Raw genomic sequence first — 17,496 nt, forward strand, 5'->3', positions numbered from 1 at the left:
TCCCTCACCCCTCCCGGCCAGAAAACTCAACATGCTGAACCGAGTCTAGACATACAGTATATAGTTGCTGACATGATATCGTATGCAGCAATCTAGTTGCACTAAGCAAAAGTTTACGGTAGGGCATGTGCTTCAGTTCTCAAGTCCCCATTTACAAGACACTACGTGCATGTCTTTGCAGCTGGGCAAGACCGGTTGCAATAGGCAAACTTGTAGCACAAATGATTGTTAGGCATGAACATTATTGCAAGCTCAATCAAGAGCTAGGCGGCAACTGTGATTCACTGGCTCATTACCATTAGCTCAATCGAATAATCTCTGTTGAGTATGTAGTTATTGGCCTTAAGAGATCCTTTTAACTACCGAGCTCTTGCCTGTCTGCTCCAATCATCACTAAAATTTAGAACAGTAACTTAGGTATATACAGTCGAGCCCATATATAACGGCCCCACTTAAAACAAACTTTCGTTTAAAATGAACAATGCCCGCGTGACCGTCGAAATATAGATTATCTCTATGGCGCAAAATCGCACTTACAATGAACGTCTCTGAGCCCTGCCGATCGGTTATAGCGAACGGAGTCAGCGTTCCGGCGACTTCCCGGGACACCACTTTCGACCACCGATAAGCCATCTAAGCCATCGGCGAGGTGCCCATAGATGCCTATTGTTAAACACCCACCCTGCCTCCGCTGCCGTGCTCTCGCCGACCGTTGTTTTGTTATGCACCCCTCCGTCCTTTGTCCCGCATCCCCACCGATTTGGACAATTCACGATTCATTCCACGTGCATGCTGACTGAACGTGAACGGGCCCTAAATTTTTCTCACATGCGCACAGCCAGCGCAGGCTACTCTCCCAAGCAAGCTACCCGAACTACCCTCCCTCGCAGCACCTTCGCTAGTCTCCACCGCTATGCGACGCTGCCGCATCTGGATTTTTTTGGCTAGAAACAAGCCCAGAGAAGTTACGCGCGTGCTTGCTTGTCTTATACGTGCGCGTCTTGCTCACTGTTGGTGTTTGCGTAGCGTGCAGTCAGAAGGCGGACGGTGGCACGAAGCGAAAAGCACTGGACATTGCTACCAAGTGAGCCATTTTAGCAGAGCTCTCTCAAGGTGTGAAAAACTGCGAGTTGGTTAAAAAGTACGGCGTGTGCAAGTCAACTATATCGACGATCCTGAAAAACAAGGACAAGATCATCAGTGCCGATGCCAACTCGACTGACAAAAAGCTTCTGCGGAGGGCCACCTACGCGGGCGTGGAGGACGCGCTACTGAAATGGTTCGTCGACACGCGGGCTCAGAACATTCCGGTAAGCGGTCCTATGATGCTGGCCAAAGCGAAAGACTTGCGGAGCGAGACGTCTATAACGCAGACGAAACTACGTTATTTTATCAGATGCCAGAAAAAACTCACGCCATGAAAGGCGACACGTGCGCTGGCGGCAAACACAGTAAAGTGCGTGTCACAGCACTTTTGTGCACTAATATGAATGGCAGCGACCGGCGCATGCCCTTCATAACCGGGAAGTCGAAGAAGCCGCGTTGCTTCCGGGGCTATGTGCCTGTGCGTTACAGGCATAATGCGAAAGTGTGGATGACGCGCGATTTATTCGTAGAGTGGCTGAGCAAATATCACCGCGACATGCACAAGCAAGGCAGGCGCGTGCTGCTCATGGTCGACAACTGCTCCGCACACCACGTACAAGCCTCACTGACGGCAGTGACCCTCCTTTTCTTGCCGCCCAACACAACGTCTAAAGTGCAACCGCTTGACTTGGTCATCATTCGCGCGTTTAGGAGTTATTATAGGCGCCGCGTTGTGGAGCGCTTGTTCATAGCTGTTGACCACCCGGCAGCCAACCTGCCGCTTCGGGTGACTTTGTATTCAGCTTTGAAGATGCTGAAGGCTTCGTGGACGGAGGTGACGGCTACATGCATGCAAAACTGTTTCCGCAAGGCCGGCTTTGTTGACGTCGGACCCGATGCCGAACCTGAAGCTCCCGAAGAGGACCGATCCGGCAGCGATTTGTGGCAGCGCGTCGTCGACTCCGACATGGGAGAGCGGGACATCTGCTGGGAGAGCTTCATTACAGCCGATGATGATGCCGACACTGCGCAACCGTGCACGGATGAGGGCATAGTGAATGAAGTGCGCAGCAAGAGCGATTCGGAGGAATTGGATAACGACGACGACGAAACTTTGGAGCCCGTGCCCACAAGTGTGCCTGTAGCAATTGGCTACATAGAAAGCCTCAGGCAGCTTGTGTATGCCAAGGGCCTCGGCGAAGAACACACTGCAGCCTTAAATAAACTCGAGACTGTACTTATCCCATCTGCACTGTCGAAACAGACGTGCATCACAGATTTTTCGCAAAAACACAAATTTTTGGTTTTCACTTGCAACTTTTTTAAAGCTGTGTTTCATTTACTACGAACTTCGGGATATAACAAACGGATGCCGCGTCACGCTCAGGTTCGTTATAAGCGGGCTCGACTGTATTTCGAGTGCCTACCACCTTTTCTTTTTCCTGCGAAAGGCCACAAGAATGGCGTCTTGGCACACACGTGGTGCAAATTATGAGATTTCTGTTGAAATGTAGAAGGATGTAGCAGGTTTCACCTCTTGGTGCAGTTTGGTGTAACTGGAGCAGCAATCACGCCACTGCATGATGGGAAATTCATAAACAGTGAGTGTGTGCAAGCCGACGTTTCGACAAGTGGACTGGTCTTCTTCAAGGATGCAACCTTGGAGAAGACAAGTTGCAGCCTTGAAGAAGACATGTTGGATCTAGCATACATGTCCTATTTATGAATTTTTCATCGCAAGCTCCCACCTTCCCCTGACTCAGCCTTAGGAATGGTTCATGACCCTTTAAGCACGCTCATGGCTGCGCGCAGTGCAAGAAGAAACACCAATTTTCCCTTTCAATCCTGGATAAAAGACTCACCATCCATGTCGCAGCACTCAATGTGGTTGGCATCAATGTCTATCCAGTAGAGGCGCTGTTCTGCGTGATCAATGGTGAGACTGTTCACACGGCCCACCTGGAAAATATATCATTCAACCCTCACGAAACAAATCAAATTGGTCCATCAAAACAAAAAGTACAAATGATGGTGAAACAGATCTGTTTGGCAGATATTGAAAACTTGAGATCGTCTGCTCAATATTTTGAAAAACCCAGAGCACAATCCTGACGGAGGCAAGAAAGAAGGACGCCACCACAGTGCTCAACTTACAACTTTAGTGGAAAGCATTAACCACATGTTCAGAACCACTTTGTTGCAGATGTCACTGCCTTAACGCTTGTCAATCAGCTTCTAAATACCAGTCAGAGAAATTGTAGTTCTTCATTAAACGCTAAGACCCACGATGAGCAAACAGAACTTGTCGTTTGACTAGTCTATTATGCACACTTTGACACACTGCTTCCCTCACTTGTGCTTGGGGGATACCGCAGAGCTCACTCTTCGGGATCCCCAACTCAAAAGAAACTACTCTGGCATTCAGAAGAATCGAATTAATCCCCAATGAAACAAGTATGAACTTAGCTATAGACGCACATACTCCAAACGAGTTTTAAGCAGCCGGGTGTTGTTATTTAGAGCAGCTCACAGTGACCAGCAACACCACTATCAGCTCTATAGTATTATGTGGATGTTCAGTGATTAAAGGGACACTAAAGGCTGTGGGGGTGCTATCACCCCCTGTAAAGATGTTGCGGATAGGCCACAGCGGCCGTCGAGCAAGGAGTGGTGCTGTGCTCGCGCGCGTTACGGTTAGCACGGTGGCGCCACCTGCGGGAAAAGCTAGGCCGGCGGACAGAACACAGCAGGGAGTCTCTTTTTGGGGTTTGGCGGCGTGCGTGGATGGACGTCTCCCGCGGGGGGTCCGTGGGAACGATACCGCATCTCGTTTCCCTCGGGCCCCTCGTGGTGAGTCGTGCATCGGCGACGCCGCATGCGCGGTGCATTATACGTCTTATGTTGTCTTGAGTGTGTGTTATGTTTTCCGGGTATTCAATGTTATTGTATAGTTTTAGCGCGTTACTAGTCTGTATAAGATTTGGCAGGCGAGCTCGCCGTATGTAAAAGAGTGTTTAATAAATGTATACGTGCTTGTAGCCCGACCGCGTCTGCTGTCTCCGTGGGTTCCAAGAGCGGCGATATATTCAGACCCCACAAGGCAAATAACAATTTATGTCAGAATGAAAGCACAATGTATGACAACATCTAAAACAGCAATATTATCAACAGCAGTGCCCTACTTACCGAGAAATTAAGCTAAATGTATCACACAATGAGCGCCACGAGCGGGATATTTTGGAAATGATCCCGATGACATGAGAGAGTCCGACTACAATTAATCACTCGTAGTCAAACTAGCTGCAATAAATAAATAACCTTCCGTGCATCAGGAGAAGTAATAAAATGCTGCTTGTTTGTTTCTGTTTGATTCACGGAAAAAAGAACCTCTTTGGCACTGCCACGGGGAACGGCGCGCGTGGTTCAAAGGTTCTGTTTTCGCCGAACTGTGCTTTGCCCGGCGCCCTGCTTCGCTCACGCAGTCGCGTCTCAGTGGTAGTTTCGGTATCGCATACTGCCGCGTGTTTTGCACGCTCGTGAAAGTCGCTCTCACAGAAAGTTCGACAAAATGCCGTATGCATGTGATGCTGCCGGATGCCCCAATGGTGCACGCCGTCGCGCAGTATAGGCGGGCAACGTTGGGCACGGCAACAGTGACATGAGAAAGACCACTTTCAGGCGGGTGATTTGAAGTGCGCTAACGCGATGCGGACCACTAAAAAGTGATTTTATTTCAAAATAAGCACTTCCTTGGCACAAAGGTACCACTATGAGGTTTCTGGACCGCTATTCAATCCGCTATTCAACAATCCAACAATTGGACCGCTATTCAACAATCAACGTCGACTTAATATTTGCCTTTAGTGTCCCTTTAGGCTGACTAGCAGCCCTTTTCTTGAGGCAATGCATAGCGGTGATCGAAAGTTACGATGTCATTAAGGGTCTCACTCGATTCACAACTTGGTGCACAGTGCTGCATAACAAAAAACGTGGCCACTTAGATACAGGCAATGTCATACATGTACGGCGAAAACCCTTTGGTGCCTGTTGGGTGATACCGCACATGTACGATGTAAACCCTCACAGGATTCAGGGTGACTGACTGGTTTCCAAGACAAGGCAAACGCGCGAGAGGGAACAGAAAGTTAGGTGGGTAAATGAGATTAAGAAGTTTGCAGGTAAAACGTGGCAGCAGCAAGCGCAGGACCAGGTTGACTGGCGAAACATGGGAGAGGCCTTCGCCCTCCGTAGTCAGGCTGATGATGATGATGATGATGATGCAATTTAGGCCCGCTCAGAGCCGTGCTTGGTATCACCGCAAGCTCTCATGAATCTTCTGAAATAATGAAAGCCTCGCAGATTGCCGTGCCCGTGACTGTGTGAATGATGAAGCGCACCACAGGCGAGGTCTACAAATGAGCTTGAGCGAAGCAGGGAGATGAATTTATATCTGCCCAATTCGCGTCTTGAATAAACTGCTCAGAAATTCCTATTCCACCAATGTCTTGGCCATAACCGCCTGTTATTTGGGAGGAAGGAATAGGCTACCATAATGAGAACCACTCTTTCTTAGCATCCTATAAAAATGATTCAATGATCAATTGTAATCAAGACTTAATTATGTTAGTGATAGCATGAATACTTTAAGAAAGCTGGCAAGTCATTATATGACCTAATCAGATTATGATATATTGTTTTTTTGTCATGTCTATTACACCACTTCATGCAGAGAACTTGGTTTAAAATTAATGCTGTGCGAATAGCAAAATTTTGGTTGCGAAGCGAATTCGAATATTGAAGTGTGAGTGCGAATCGAATCGAATATTTTTCGAATACTTCGAAGCGAAATTGCGGAAAAAAAGGTTGGAGAGGATTCCTAAGCATATTCTTATGAGATAGCAACATGAAAGTGTTTCTTTTCGCCAGGCTGATGAAACACTGGCAGGGTGGTGTTTTATAGTTGTCTTATTAAGAATGAGGCAATGTAGAGGCCGAATTGTATTTATGTACATGATTTGGTGCAACCAAAGTGTTGCCAACAACACTTTACACGTGATAGGCAAAGATGCCATTTCCTCAGCCTCTCCTCCTGTGATGAGTAAAGGAGGGGCACGAGGCGCGTGCCAAACGTGGAAGCGCAGCGACGGTGCGCGAGAAGCAAAGTCACCCGATGGCACGCGCACCAGCCACGTCGACGCAGATGATTGGCCAGATAGGGGCTCGTGGCATGCGACCCGAGCCGTGATGGTGAACGACGAAGGATGATCGTGGCACTGTGCTGTGGGGCGCTGGACGGAGAAGATCGAGGAAGGAACAAGCGTCGCACCCGCGACGAAAGCGGCTGGTACTCGGTTCTGGAGGTGGCGGAACGCAAGGCCTGGGGAGTGGCCGTCGACCTTGGAAGGCTCCAAGCGAGGCTGCCCAGGACACGTCGCCCCTCACTACGGCAGTTCCGGGATCGCCAGCAGCCCTTCTCTTCTCGGCAGGACGGCTGCAGACCCCAGTGCAGTCAAGGAGGTGCCCGTCACCTGTGGAGTCCTGAAGCAAGGGACCAAGGCCCAGTTAGGCCTAACCTCGACGGACCGAGGACGGAGAAGACTACTGGGGACGCACGCGACGAGAGCAAGCAGCGGGCTGGACGAAGGCAACCGACGATGAACTCGGAGGACTACTGAGGACGTCGGCAACGGTCTCGACGAGAGATTGACGGACGCAACGAGAACATCGAGTCGTCGCGACGTACTGTAAGAACTTTCTCGTACCGCGAGGCCCATAGTGGCCAGACTGAATTGTAGGCTTAGCTAAACCTAGCTAAAACGCTCTGTTCAGCTATTTCGGCTTTGGGCATGAACTGAGATGTTGCGAAAATGTAAATAGGCTTTGTTGGATTGTTCAGTGTCCTGTAACGCTTTTTCATGTTATCCTTTTGCTCATGATAAACTTTGTTGTTTTTGCCCGTCCTACCACGGTCTCCTGTGCCCGTCTCACTCTCTCCCGATCCATTATTGCCAGCACCCCCGAGATAACACGTGACAAATAATTGGCGAGCCTTCCAGGATAATCCTGCCCAGTCACTGATTCTCGTGTGGTGCGAAGATGGATTGGGAGAAGTTGGCGGCCATGGCCAAGGACTTGGGCATGAGCAAGGAGGAGACACTGAAGTTTTTTGAGAATGCGGAGCGAGTTGAGCAGGAGAGAGCGCGCGAAGAACAGAAGAGAGCGCGCGAGGACCATGAACGAGCGCGCGAGCAGCATGAACGTACGCTCGCAGAGCAAAAGATAGAGAAAGAAATTTTGGAACTTAAGGTGCGTTTGGCACTAGCGAATGAAGCATCGCGAGAAGATGCAAGTGTAGGTAGTGGCCCATCGATAGCGTCGGCCAATTCGCCATCTCCCGGACGAAAGCCTGTCTGCCCTCGTAAACTAATGGCACCCTTTGATGAGCGAAGGGACGACTTGGATGCGTATTTGCATCGCTTTGAGAGGATCGCGATAGGGCAGGGCTGGGAGAGGGGTGAGTGGGCCAATGCCCTGGGTCTTTGTCTCGCGGGAGAAGCACTGAGCGTGTATGGCCGCATGCCAGCAACAGAGTCATTAGACTACGATTTGGTAAAGAAAACTTTATTGGAAAGATTCCGTCTGACCGCCGAAGGTTTTCGCGAAAAACTCCGGTCGTGCAAGCCTGAGAACTCTGAGACGGGCAAGCAGTTTGTCTGTCGACTTTCGAACTACTTTTGATCGATGGATGGAATTGTCAAACACAGCAAAAACTTACGAAGGCGTCCGCGACAAGGTAGTTGGAGAGCAATTCCTCAACCGGTGCAGTGGCAAGTTGGCCGTATTCTTGAAAGAAAGAAAGGTGGGCACGGTGGAGGAAATGGCAAGGCAGGCCGACCAGTTCATGGAGGCGCAAGGACTGATAAATCTTGGAAAGGGGGTCGGTGAAAATACTATGGCAGCAGAGGGAGAGGCTAGAGAACAGGTCCCAATGAGTAAATTCAGGGCACAACAGCGATGTTTTTTGTGCAACCGGCCGGGACATATTGCCGTCAATCGTCGTACAAAGATTAGCCACAATGAAAAAGACAGTGACGTGCTCAAAATGCCAGAAAAGAGGACACAGAGCAGAGGATTGTAAGATGAAGTCAGCTGAAAAGATTGCCTGTGTAATGAGTGCCAGGGAAGGACAAATCGAAAAAGACATGCCGATAGTTGAAGGAGAAGTGCAAGGGCGTAAGGCGACGGTGTTGAGGGATACGGGTGCTAATACGATATTAGTAAGAAGTAGTTTAGTGGCACCCGAGAACATGACAGGACAGGTGAAGCCGGTGATGTTTGTAGATAGGACCATCAAATATATGCCTGAAGCAAGGATACGAATATCTACACCCTTTTATACAGGGCTGGTGACAGCGAAGTGTGTTGAGGATCCCCTATACGACTTGGTAGTGGGAAATGTACCTGGGGTGAGGAAGGCTGATGACCCTGATCCACTGTGGAGAAGGACTAAGAAAGGCGTGGAGCAGAGTAAAGATATTAAAGATTTGAGGCCAGCAGAAGGTGAGGAACCTTAAGTAGAAAAGGAAATGGCAGCAGCAATGCAAAATAGGGCCTCCAGTAACGTGAAGAAGAGTATAAGACCACCACAAGTCACCAACATTAAGGGGTTGGATGTATCAGTGGAGAAGTTCAAGGAATTACAGGAGAAGGATACATCTATTCGAGCGTGCGAGGCGAAATTAGGAGAGATTATAAAAAGGAAGAAGAGTAAAACGGTAGCACAATTTGTGAAGCATAATGGGCTCATGTATCGCAAGTGTTTATTTAGCTCGGGGTAGAGAAGTCATGCAGCTGATGGTGCCAAAGGAATTAAAGGATACGGTGCTAAAACTGGGGCATGATAGTATAAGGGTCAGTCACCAGGGAGTGAAAAACACTTTCGACAAGATCAGAGAGGAATTTTTTTTGGATAGGAGTGTGGAGCGATGTGAGAAGATATGTCAAGTCATGCGACGTATGCCAAAGAACAGTGGTTAAAAAGCAAGATAGGAAGGAGGCTGAAAAGGCAGAAAACAAAGAGAGTGCTACGGTGTGCATGGCAATTGCTGAGGCGAAGGAGGAGGAAGTACCGATTTATAGGGTGAAGAAGCGCAGATTAAGCAAGTGGCATTGGATTGGTGACTATTCGAGGAGAAAAGATTTTTGAGCAGTGGAGTCAGCCTTTAAACAATTGACTGAGGATATTTAGAGTAGAGTCTGATTGCAAGTGAATTTGTGAATATTTTCGATGAGTGAGTGTGGAGTACTCTGGGTAGTTATCACTGTGTGTGTAACTATATAGTTTTTCGCATGATGAACTGCTGGACATTGTAAGGGGTTCCGTGCAGTGCAGTGTTTTGTGACGTGTTCACGAAAGTACGTGGTAAGGACAAGCCTGCAATGAAAGTAGATGAGGATACAAGTTGTAAGTTTAAGACAACATCAGAAGAGCAGAGGGCCTTAACCCCGAGGGGGACAGAAGCAGTTTTTTGAGAAAAAACTCTTGAAAGAGGGGCCTAATGTGATCAGTAAAGGAGGGGCACGAGGCGCGTGCCGAACGTGGAAGCGCGGCGATGGCGCACGAGAAGCAAAGTCACCCGATGGCACGCGCACCAGCCACGTCGACGCAGAGGATTGGCCAGATAGGGGCTCGTGGCATGCGACCCGAGCCGTGATGGTGAACGACAAAGGATGATCGTGGCACTGTGCTGCGGGGTGCCGGACGGAGAAGATCGAGGAAGGAACAAGCGTCGCACCCGCGACGAAAGCGGCTGCTACTCGGTTCTGGAGGTGGCGGAACGCAAGGCCCGGGGAGTGGCCGTCGACCTTGGAAGGCTCCAAGCGAGGCTGCCCAGACACGTCGCCCCTCACTACGGCAGTTCCGGGATCGCCAGCAGCCCTTCTCTTCTCGGCAGGACGGCTGCAGACCCCAGTGCAGTCAAGGAGGTGCCCGTCACCTGTGGAGTCCTGAAGCAAGGGACCAAGGCCCAGTTATGCCTAACCTCGACGGACCGAGGACGGAGAAGACTACTGGGGACGCACACGACGAGAGCAAGCAGCGGGCTGGACGAAGGCAACCGACGATGAACTCGGAGGACTACTGAGGACGTCGGCAACGGTCTCGACGAGAGATTGACGGACGCAACGGGAACATCGAGTCGTCGCGACGTACTGTAAGAACTTTCTCGTACCGCGAGGCCCATAGTGGCCAGACTGAGTTGTAGGCTTAGCTAAACCTAGCTAAAACGCTCTGTTCAGCTATTTCGGCTTTGGGCATGAACTGAGATGTTGCAAAAATGTAAATAGGCTTTGTTGGATTGTTCAGTGTCCTGTAACGCTTTTTCATGTTATCCTTTTGCTCATGATAAACTTTGTTGTTTTTGCCTGTCCTACCACACTCTCCTGTGCCCGTCTCACTCTCTCCCGATCCATTATTGCCAGCACCCCCGAGATAACACGTGACACCTCCTCTTTCAACTTCTGTGGAAGCCCAACTGATGTGGCGCACAAGGGTGTGCTCCCTTCAAGTCTGGAGTTCCAAATCTGCCTCGTAGATGTCGATACACAAGAACATCTGAAATTTTGGACGCTAAAAAGCTTCGGCTTCCAATTTTTCGGACTTCCTGCCCAAATTTCAGGTCCAAAACAGCATTGATTGAGCTCCCACCTCTGCCACATCTTTCATCTCCATGTTGGAACCAGTGTTTTCTTGAGTTAATACATTTGCGACCATAGCGGAGCTTGAAAGGCAGCTTTGCAATACCGGGGTGTGATGAGGTGAAGCATATTGAAAATCTAGGGACCACTTCCAATCGGACGTTGACTGTGCTTTGGCTAAGTTTCGACCGTAACGGAGCTTGAAAGGTTTTGAGGATGAAAGCGAAACACTAACTACGCTGAAAATACTAACTACGCTAATGTAGTTAGTGTTTTTGAGGATGAAAGCGAGGGATTAAAATATACCTTTGAAGTCCCAGAGAATGATAAACTTCAGTTTTCGGCTGCGTTTCTTGCATGGCCATATATGCTGGGAGTACCTTCCAAGGTGAAAGAGGGCGCTGCTTCATTTTGATAGTGCTTATGCACAGATAGGTGTTTATGCGGTTACAGAAACACACCTCAGAGACTTGGAAGAGCCACCACATATTGACAATTATATTTCGGGAAGGATGTAACAGGATCACATCAGAAAGGAGAGGTGGGGCTGTTGGAATGCTAATTCATAGCAGAACAAAATGGGGTAGAGTGAAACAAACGTGTTCAGAGCACATATGGGTTTCGGGAACAATAGGTGGAAAGAAAACGTGGCTAGGTGTAGCTTACTTGTGGACGGGGAATAACTGCAGAGAAAAGAATCTGTAGATAGTGAAATGCATAAGCACCGGTATTAAAGAATTTGGTCATGATGCCGAGATAATCCTTCTAGGGGACATGAACGCTCACATTCATGACCTCGACGGATATTCAGACACCAATGGCAAGTTATTGCTAGATCTCTGCGAGCAACATAGTCTTGAGATAGTTAACGTGGGGCCTAAGTGTGAGGGGCAGATCACGTGGGAAGTCGGAAACAGGCAATCGAGCATTGATTACTGTCTCATGACAGAAGGAATATATGACAAACTTAGAGAGATGAGAATAGACGAGGAAGGCATTAACAGCTTGTGTAGTGATCATAAACGCATAATATTACAAATGGGATATAAAACTGAAAATAAGAACATAGAATCAAAGTTTGGCAGCTTGTATCTAAATGACAAACAAATAACAAATATAGCCGCAAGAGTCGAGGAAAAAGTAGACGAACTACCAGGCAAAGACTGGAAGTATAGTGAGCTGCTACATGTAATCACGAAAGAAATGGAAAAAGAGAAGAAAACTATTTGTTGGAAAGGAAAGAGAAAGCCAAAAAGTTGGTGGAACAAAGAAATCCGGGAGGCGATCGAGAAGCGACGTGAGGCATCACGGGAGCACAGACAGGCAAAAAAGGAGAAGCGGCCACAGGACGAAGTCAACCAAATATGGGAAATATATTTAGAACAAAAATCCATTGTGCAGAAATTAGTCGAGGCAAAAATTAAAGGTGAAAGTGAACGCTGGATGACAGAGATTCGCGAAAAGAAGAAGGCCGCGCCTAGAATATTTTGGAGCCACCTAAAAGCGCTGAGTAGGAAGTCTGTCACAATGCAACAACATATGGCAGATGAAGGAGGAAATCAATTGGAAGGGTATGAAGCGCTAGGTTACATCCGAAAGATAACAGCCGATTCGTTTAAAAAGGTCGCCCAGGGGATTCCCCCGGTGAGTAAAAGTACGCAAAGGAGTGCAACCGACAAAGATGTAGTACTAGGGTAATTTCAATTGGAAGAATAATAATAATAATATCTGGGGTTTAACGTCCCAAAACCACCATATGATTATGAGAGACGCCGTAGTGGAGGGCTCCGGAAATGTTGACCACCTGGGGTTCTTTAACGTGCACCTAAATCTAAGTACACGGGCCTCAAACATTTTCGCCTCCATCGAAAATGCAGCCGCCGCGGCCGGGATTCGATCCCGCGACCTTCGGGTTCAATTGGAAGAAGGCCGAAGGAAAAATTCCTAAGCGCACTACTCCTGGCTTAGATGGGGTTCCCGTCAGCCTCATTAACGAACTCGGACATAACACTAAAGAAGCACTGCTGAAAGCCGTAGAAAAGTGCTTACAGGAGAGGGAAATACCAGACAGTTGGCGAAAAAGTAGAATGAACTTAATCTATAAAGGCAAGGGAGAAAAAGATAACATTCGCTCGTATAGACCCCTAACAATTACATCGGTGCTATACAGGTTGGCGATGCAGGCAATAAAATTAAAAATAGAAGCGTGGGTAGAACAAAACGATATTTTGGGAGAACTTCAGAATGGATTTCGAATCGACAGGCGGTTAGACGATAATCTATTTGTTCTTACCCAGTGTATAAAAATATCGAAAATAGAAAACAGGCCCTTATACGTAGCTTATCTGATATCACCGGGGCGTATGACAACGTTAATCAGGAAATTTTGTGGGATATATTGAAAGAAGTGGGCATAGGTGACGACTGTATACAGCTTTTGAGGGAAATATACCGAGAAAATACAGTTTGTATAGAATGGGAAGGAATAAGTAGCAAGGACAGCGTTGAAATTAGCAAGGGGCTGAGACAAGGATGTCCTTTGTCCCCGCTGTTATTCATGCTGTACATGGTGAGGATGGAAAAAGCGCTAGAAGGTAGCAACATTGGATTTAATTTGTAACACAAACAGGTCGGCATGATGGTTGAGCAGAAGCTTCCAGGTCTATTTTATGCTGATGATATTGTCTTATTTGCGGACAGTCAAGATGATATACAGCGACTGGCAGATATATGCGGAAGGGAATGTGAGGCTCTAGGACTACGATTTAGTGCAACAAAATGTGGATTGATGGTATTCAATGATCACGAAGACCATGCGGTCATAATACAGGGCCAAAAAATATTGAGGGTAAGCGAGTACAAAAACCTCGGAGTATGGGTAAATGAGGGGGATAGATATATGGAGGTACAAGAGAAAGCATCGGTAGCAAAGGGAAAGAGGAATGCTGCAATTATGAAGCACAGAGCTTTATGGGGCTACAATAGGTACGAGGTGCTTCGAGGGCTGTGGAAGGGTGTGATGGTCCCGGGGCTTACATTTGGGAACTCAGTGGTGTGCATGAAGTCAGAGGTACAATCAGGAATGGATGTAAATCAAAGGACGGTGGGCCGCCTCGCGTTGGGCGCTCACTGGGAAGACGACAAATGAGGCTGTAAAGGGTGATATGGGATGGACAGGCTTTGAAGTGAGGGAAGCTCAGAGCAAAATGAGATTCGAAGAGAGGCTGAGGAAGATGAAGAAGAGTAGATGGGCAGAGAAGGTTTTCAGGTATTTGTATAGAAAAAGCGTTGACACACAGTGGAGAAAAAGAACTAGGAGGATAACCATACGGCTAGCAGTGCGGGCGATATGGCACCCGGGTCCATTGTTGGCGCAATATGGCAACCCTTGTCTGCATGCAGCTTTTGCTTTATCTGCTTCAATTGAACGGATGATCAAAGACTTGGGGGCACCTGACATCCAAGGGTGTCTTGATTCGTCTCCCCATGAGCAACTCACACGGCGCACGGCCTGTTACTTGATGAGGTGTTGAACGGTAGTGAAAGAGCACCCTGGCCACTTGCATCCTGAATTCACCCGGTGTGCTTTTCTTTAGTTTATCTGTGATGTTCTGCACCACCCGCTCTGCAGCATCATTGGAAGCAGGGTGATAAGGAGGCACCAGCATGCGACGGATGCCATTCCTGTTCAGGAAGTCGGCGTACTGGATGCTGGTGAATGCTGGCCCATTGTCTGAAACAATGACGTCTGGCAGACCATGCTGAGCAAAGACAGTCCTGAACACAGAGATTGTGGCCTCTGCAGATGGTGATGGAACAGGGTGAACGTCCACCCATTTGGAAAAAGCATCCACCATCACAAGGAAGTAGTGTCCCATGAATGGACCTCCAAAATCAACACGGATCCTGGACCAGGGCTTGTCAGGAAATGGCCATGGCATAATTGGTATCCTCCGGGCAGACTTCTGGTGCGCTTGGCAAACAGGGCAGCTCCGCACCTGGTTTGTCATGTCATTATCGATTCCAGGCCACCACACATGAGACCTAGCAATCACCTTTGATTTCTCAATTCCAGGGTGGCCAGCATGCAACAGCTTTAGGACTTGGGATTGCAGGGACTTCGGAACGATGACACGGGCTCCCCACAAGAGGCATCCTTCGTGCAGACTAAGTTCATTGGTCCTTGTAGTATAAGGCCCCCAGTCTCCACCCTCCGGAAGAGGACTCCCGGTCAGGACAGCCTCAGCCACTTGTGACAGCAGGATCTCTTACTGCAGCACGTCTAATGACTGCAGGTGACAAGACATCAGGGTATGCTTGTTCTAGCAGCAAGACATTGGCAGGCGTAGAGTCCTGCATCTCAGTTGCGGGAAGAGGTAGCCGACTGAGTCCATCAGCATGGCCTAGCATGCTGCCTGGCTTGTAGACGAGCTTGAATTGATAGCTTGATAGAGTGAGTGCCCACCTGAGGACTCTCGGTGATGCCTGGCTTGGCACACCTCGACTTGAACCAGAAAGTCCTAGCAATGGCTGGTGGTCTGTTACAGCAGTGAACGGTCGTCCCCACAGGTACTGATGAAATTTGCGCACACCAAAAACCAAAGCAAGGCCTTCCTTGTCAGTCTGACTAGTTCCGCTCAGCAGCAAGCATAGTACGTGAAGCGAAAGCTACAGGTCTTTCGGTTCCATCTGCTTCGGTCTGTGCCAAGACTGCACCCACACCATACGGTGATGCGTCGCAACTGAGCACAAGCGGTTTCTCAGAAGAGTAGTGGGCCAAAACAGGTGCAGTTGATAAGAGCCTTTTACTTGTGATAAATGCTTCCTGTTGCTCTTTCCCCCAGCTCCACCTTTCCCCATCAAGAAACAGCTGATGCAAGGGACGCAGTCTTGCTGAGATGTTTGGCAAAAACCGCCTGTAGAAATTAAGCAGGCCAAGATAGCTTTGAAGCTCCTTCACATTCTGTGGCCCGGGCGCATTGATGATGGCCTCTACCATCTTGGGGTCGGGCTTTAGACCTTGCTTGCATATAATGTGGCCCAGGTATTCCACTTCGGGAGCGAAGAAAACGCACTTCTCCAGCTTCAACCTAAGGCCTACTTCCCGAAGTTTCTGCAACACAATCGTCAGATTTGCCACGTGGTCTTTGTCGTTAATGCCTGTAATAACTATGTCATCAAAGTACACAGCTGTTTTCGGCACACCACGAAGCAGAGTTTCCATCTCTCGCTGAAAAATAGCAGGTGCGGCTGAAACGCCAAAAGGTAGGCGCGCATACTGGAAGAGACCCATGTGTGTGTTGATGGTCACGTATTCACGGCTTTCTTCATCCAGAGGTATCTGCTGGTAGGCATCTCGCAGGTCAAGTTTTGTGAACTTCTGACCTCCCGACATGGCTGCCCACAGCTCTTCAGCACACAGAACTGGGTAGGTTTCCATGAATGACACAGCATTGACTGTTTGCTTGAAATCTCCACAAATTCTTATTGTGGCGTTTTTTTTTTCTGAACAGGCACAATCAGGGCTGCCCACTTGGCTGTATTCACGAAAATGAGAATGTTCTCACGCTGCAACCTCAGGATCTCCTGCGTTACGAGGTCAACCAACACAAACGGCAGTGGGCGTGGTTTGCAGAATTTCGGCACTACATCGGGAGGCACAAGAATTTTGGCAGAAAATCCCTTGAACGTGCCAATGCCCTCTGCAAATACCTCAGGAAAACGAGCAATCAACTCGCGGACATCACTAACTTGGTTAATTTGTTTGAATCCTTCGACGCCAATGCCCAAAGCGTGGAACCAGTTGCACCCAAGCAAGGTTGGAGCAGTGCCACTCGTGAGGTACAACGGAAGGACCCGTTCGCGCCCCTTGTACCCGACGCGAACGTTTGCCTTGGCCTTGACTTGCTCGAGCTCCCCACTAAACATGCGCAAAAATACGTTTGAAGGTTATAGACTCACTTCTGGGAAGGCCCGTTGAAACTTGTCTACCGGCATTACGGAGACGCTCGCCCTGGTGTCCTAACTCCATCGGAAACAGTTTCCCGAACATTTCCACGGTGCAAAGGAAAGGCGGCACAGTCGGCTCACCACTTAGGTGCCACATGTCAAAAACGTCAGCATCATCGACAGCGTTTACCTGTGCGGTACGTGCTGACCGTGGCGGTACACTTCTCGCAGCAGACGCGTTTCCTTTCGCAAATGTCTCGGCCTTCTGCAAGTTACAGACAACTGCCAAGTGCCCCACTTTCTTGCAGTAGTGACACTGCGACTTGCTGTGTCTGCATTGCGACGCTAAATGATCTCTGTCGCCGCATCGGTAACACACGATGCTCTTGGCCGCGGACGATACCCGGTGAGTTGGCAAACCCGGTAAACTACTTGCAGTTGCCTGACACAGTTCACCGGCATCCTTTTTAGCGGATTCCATCGCCAAGGCAGTTTTCACTGCGTCCTCGAATGTGAGGTCGGGAATCTCAAGTAGCTGCGTCTGAATCGCTGCGTTGTTTATGCCACATACAATTCGGTCCCTTAGCATGTTGTTAAATTTGGTTCCATAGTTGCAGTGCTCGGACAAACACTTGAGCGCCGCAACAAAGTCGCTGACTGCTTCTCCTTCGGAACGCCCCCTCGAATTGAAGTGAAACCGTTGCACTACGACGGATGGGGTGGGGGCGTAGTGCCTGCCAAGTACGTCCAGTATCTCGTCGAGCG

At 48.8% G+C, this 17,496-nt stretch overlaps 1 protein-coding gene across 2 annotated transcripts in view; it reads right to left on the bottom strand.

Moving 5' to 3' along the window:
- LOC119382309 (low-density lipoprotein receptor-related protein 6) overlaps nucleotides 1–17,496 on the bottom strand; it is a 637,453-nt gene that overhangs the window by 369,709 nt on the left and 250,248 nt on the right. For both annotated transcript variants that reach the window (XM_049412791.1, XM_049412792.1), the window contains exon 11: nucleotides 2,949–3,045. In XM_049412791.1, the coding sequence (XP_049268748.1) occupies nucleotides 2,949–3,045 (97 nt within the window). The remainder of the gene's footprint in view (nucleotides 1–2,948; nucleotides 3,046–17,496) is intronic.

The sequence above is a fragment of the Rhipicephalus sanguineus genome, chromosome 2, assembly GCF_013339695.2.
Source record: "Rhipicephalus sanguineus isolate Rsan-2018 chromosome 2, BIME_Rsan_1.4, whole genome shotgun sequence".
NCBI lineage: Eukaryota > Metazoa > Arthropoda > Arachnida > Ixodida > Ixodidae > Rhipicephalus > Rhipicephalus sanguineus.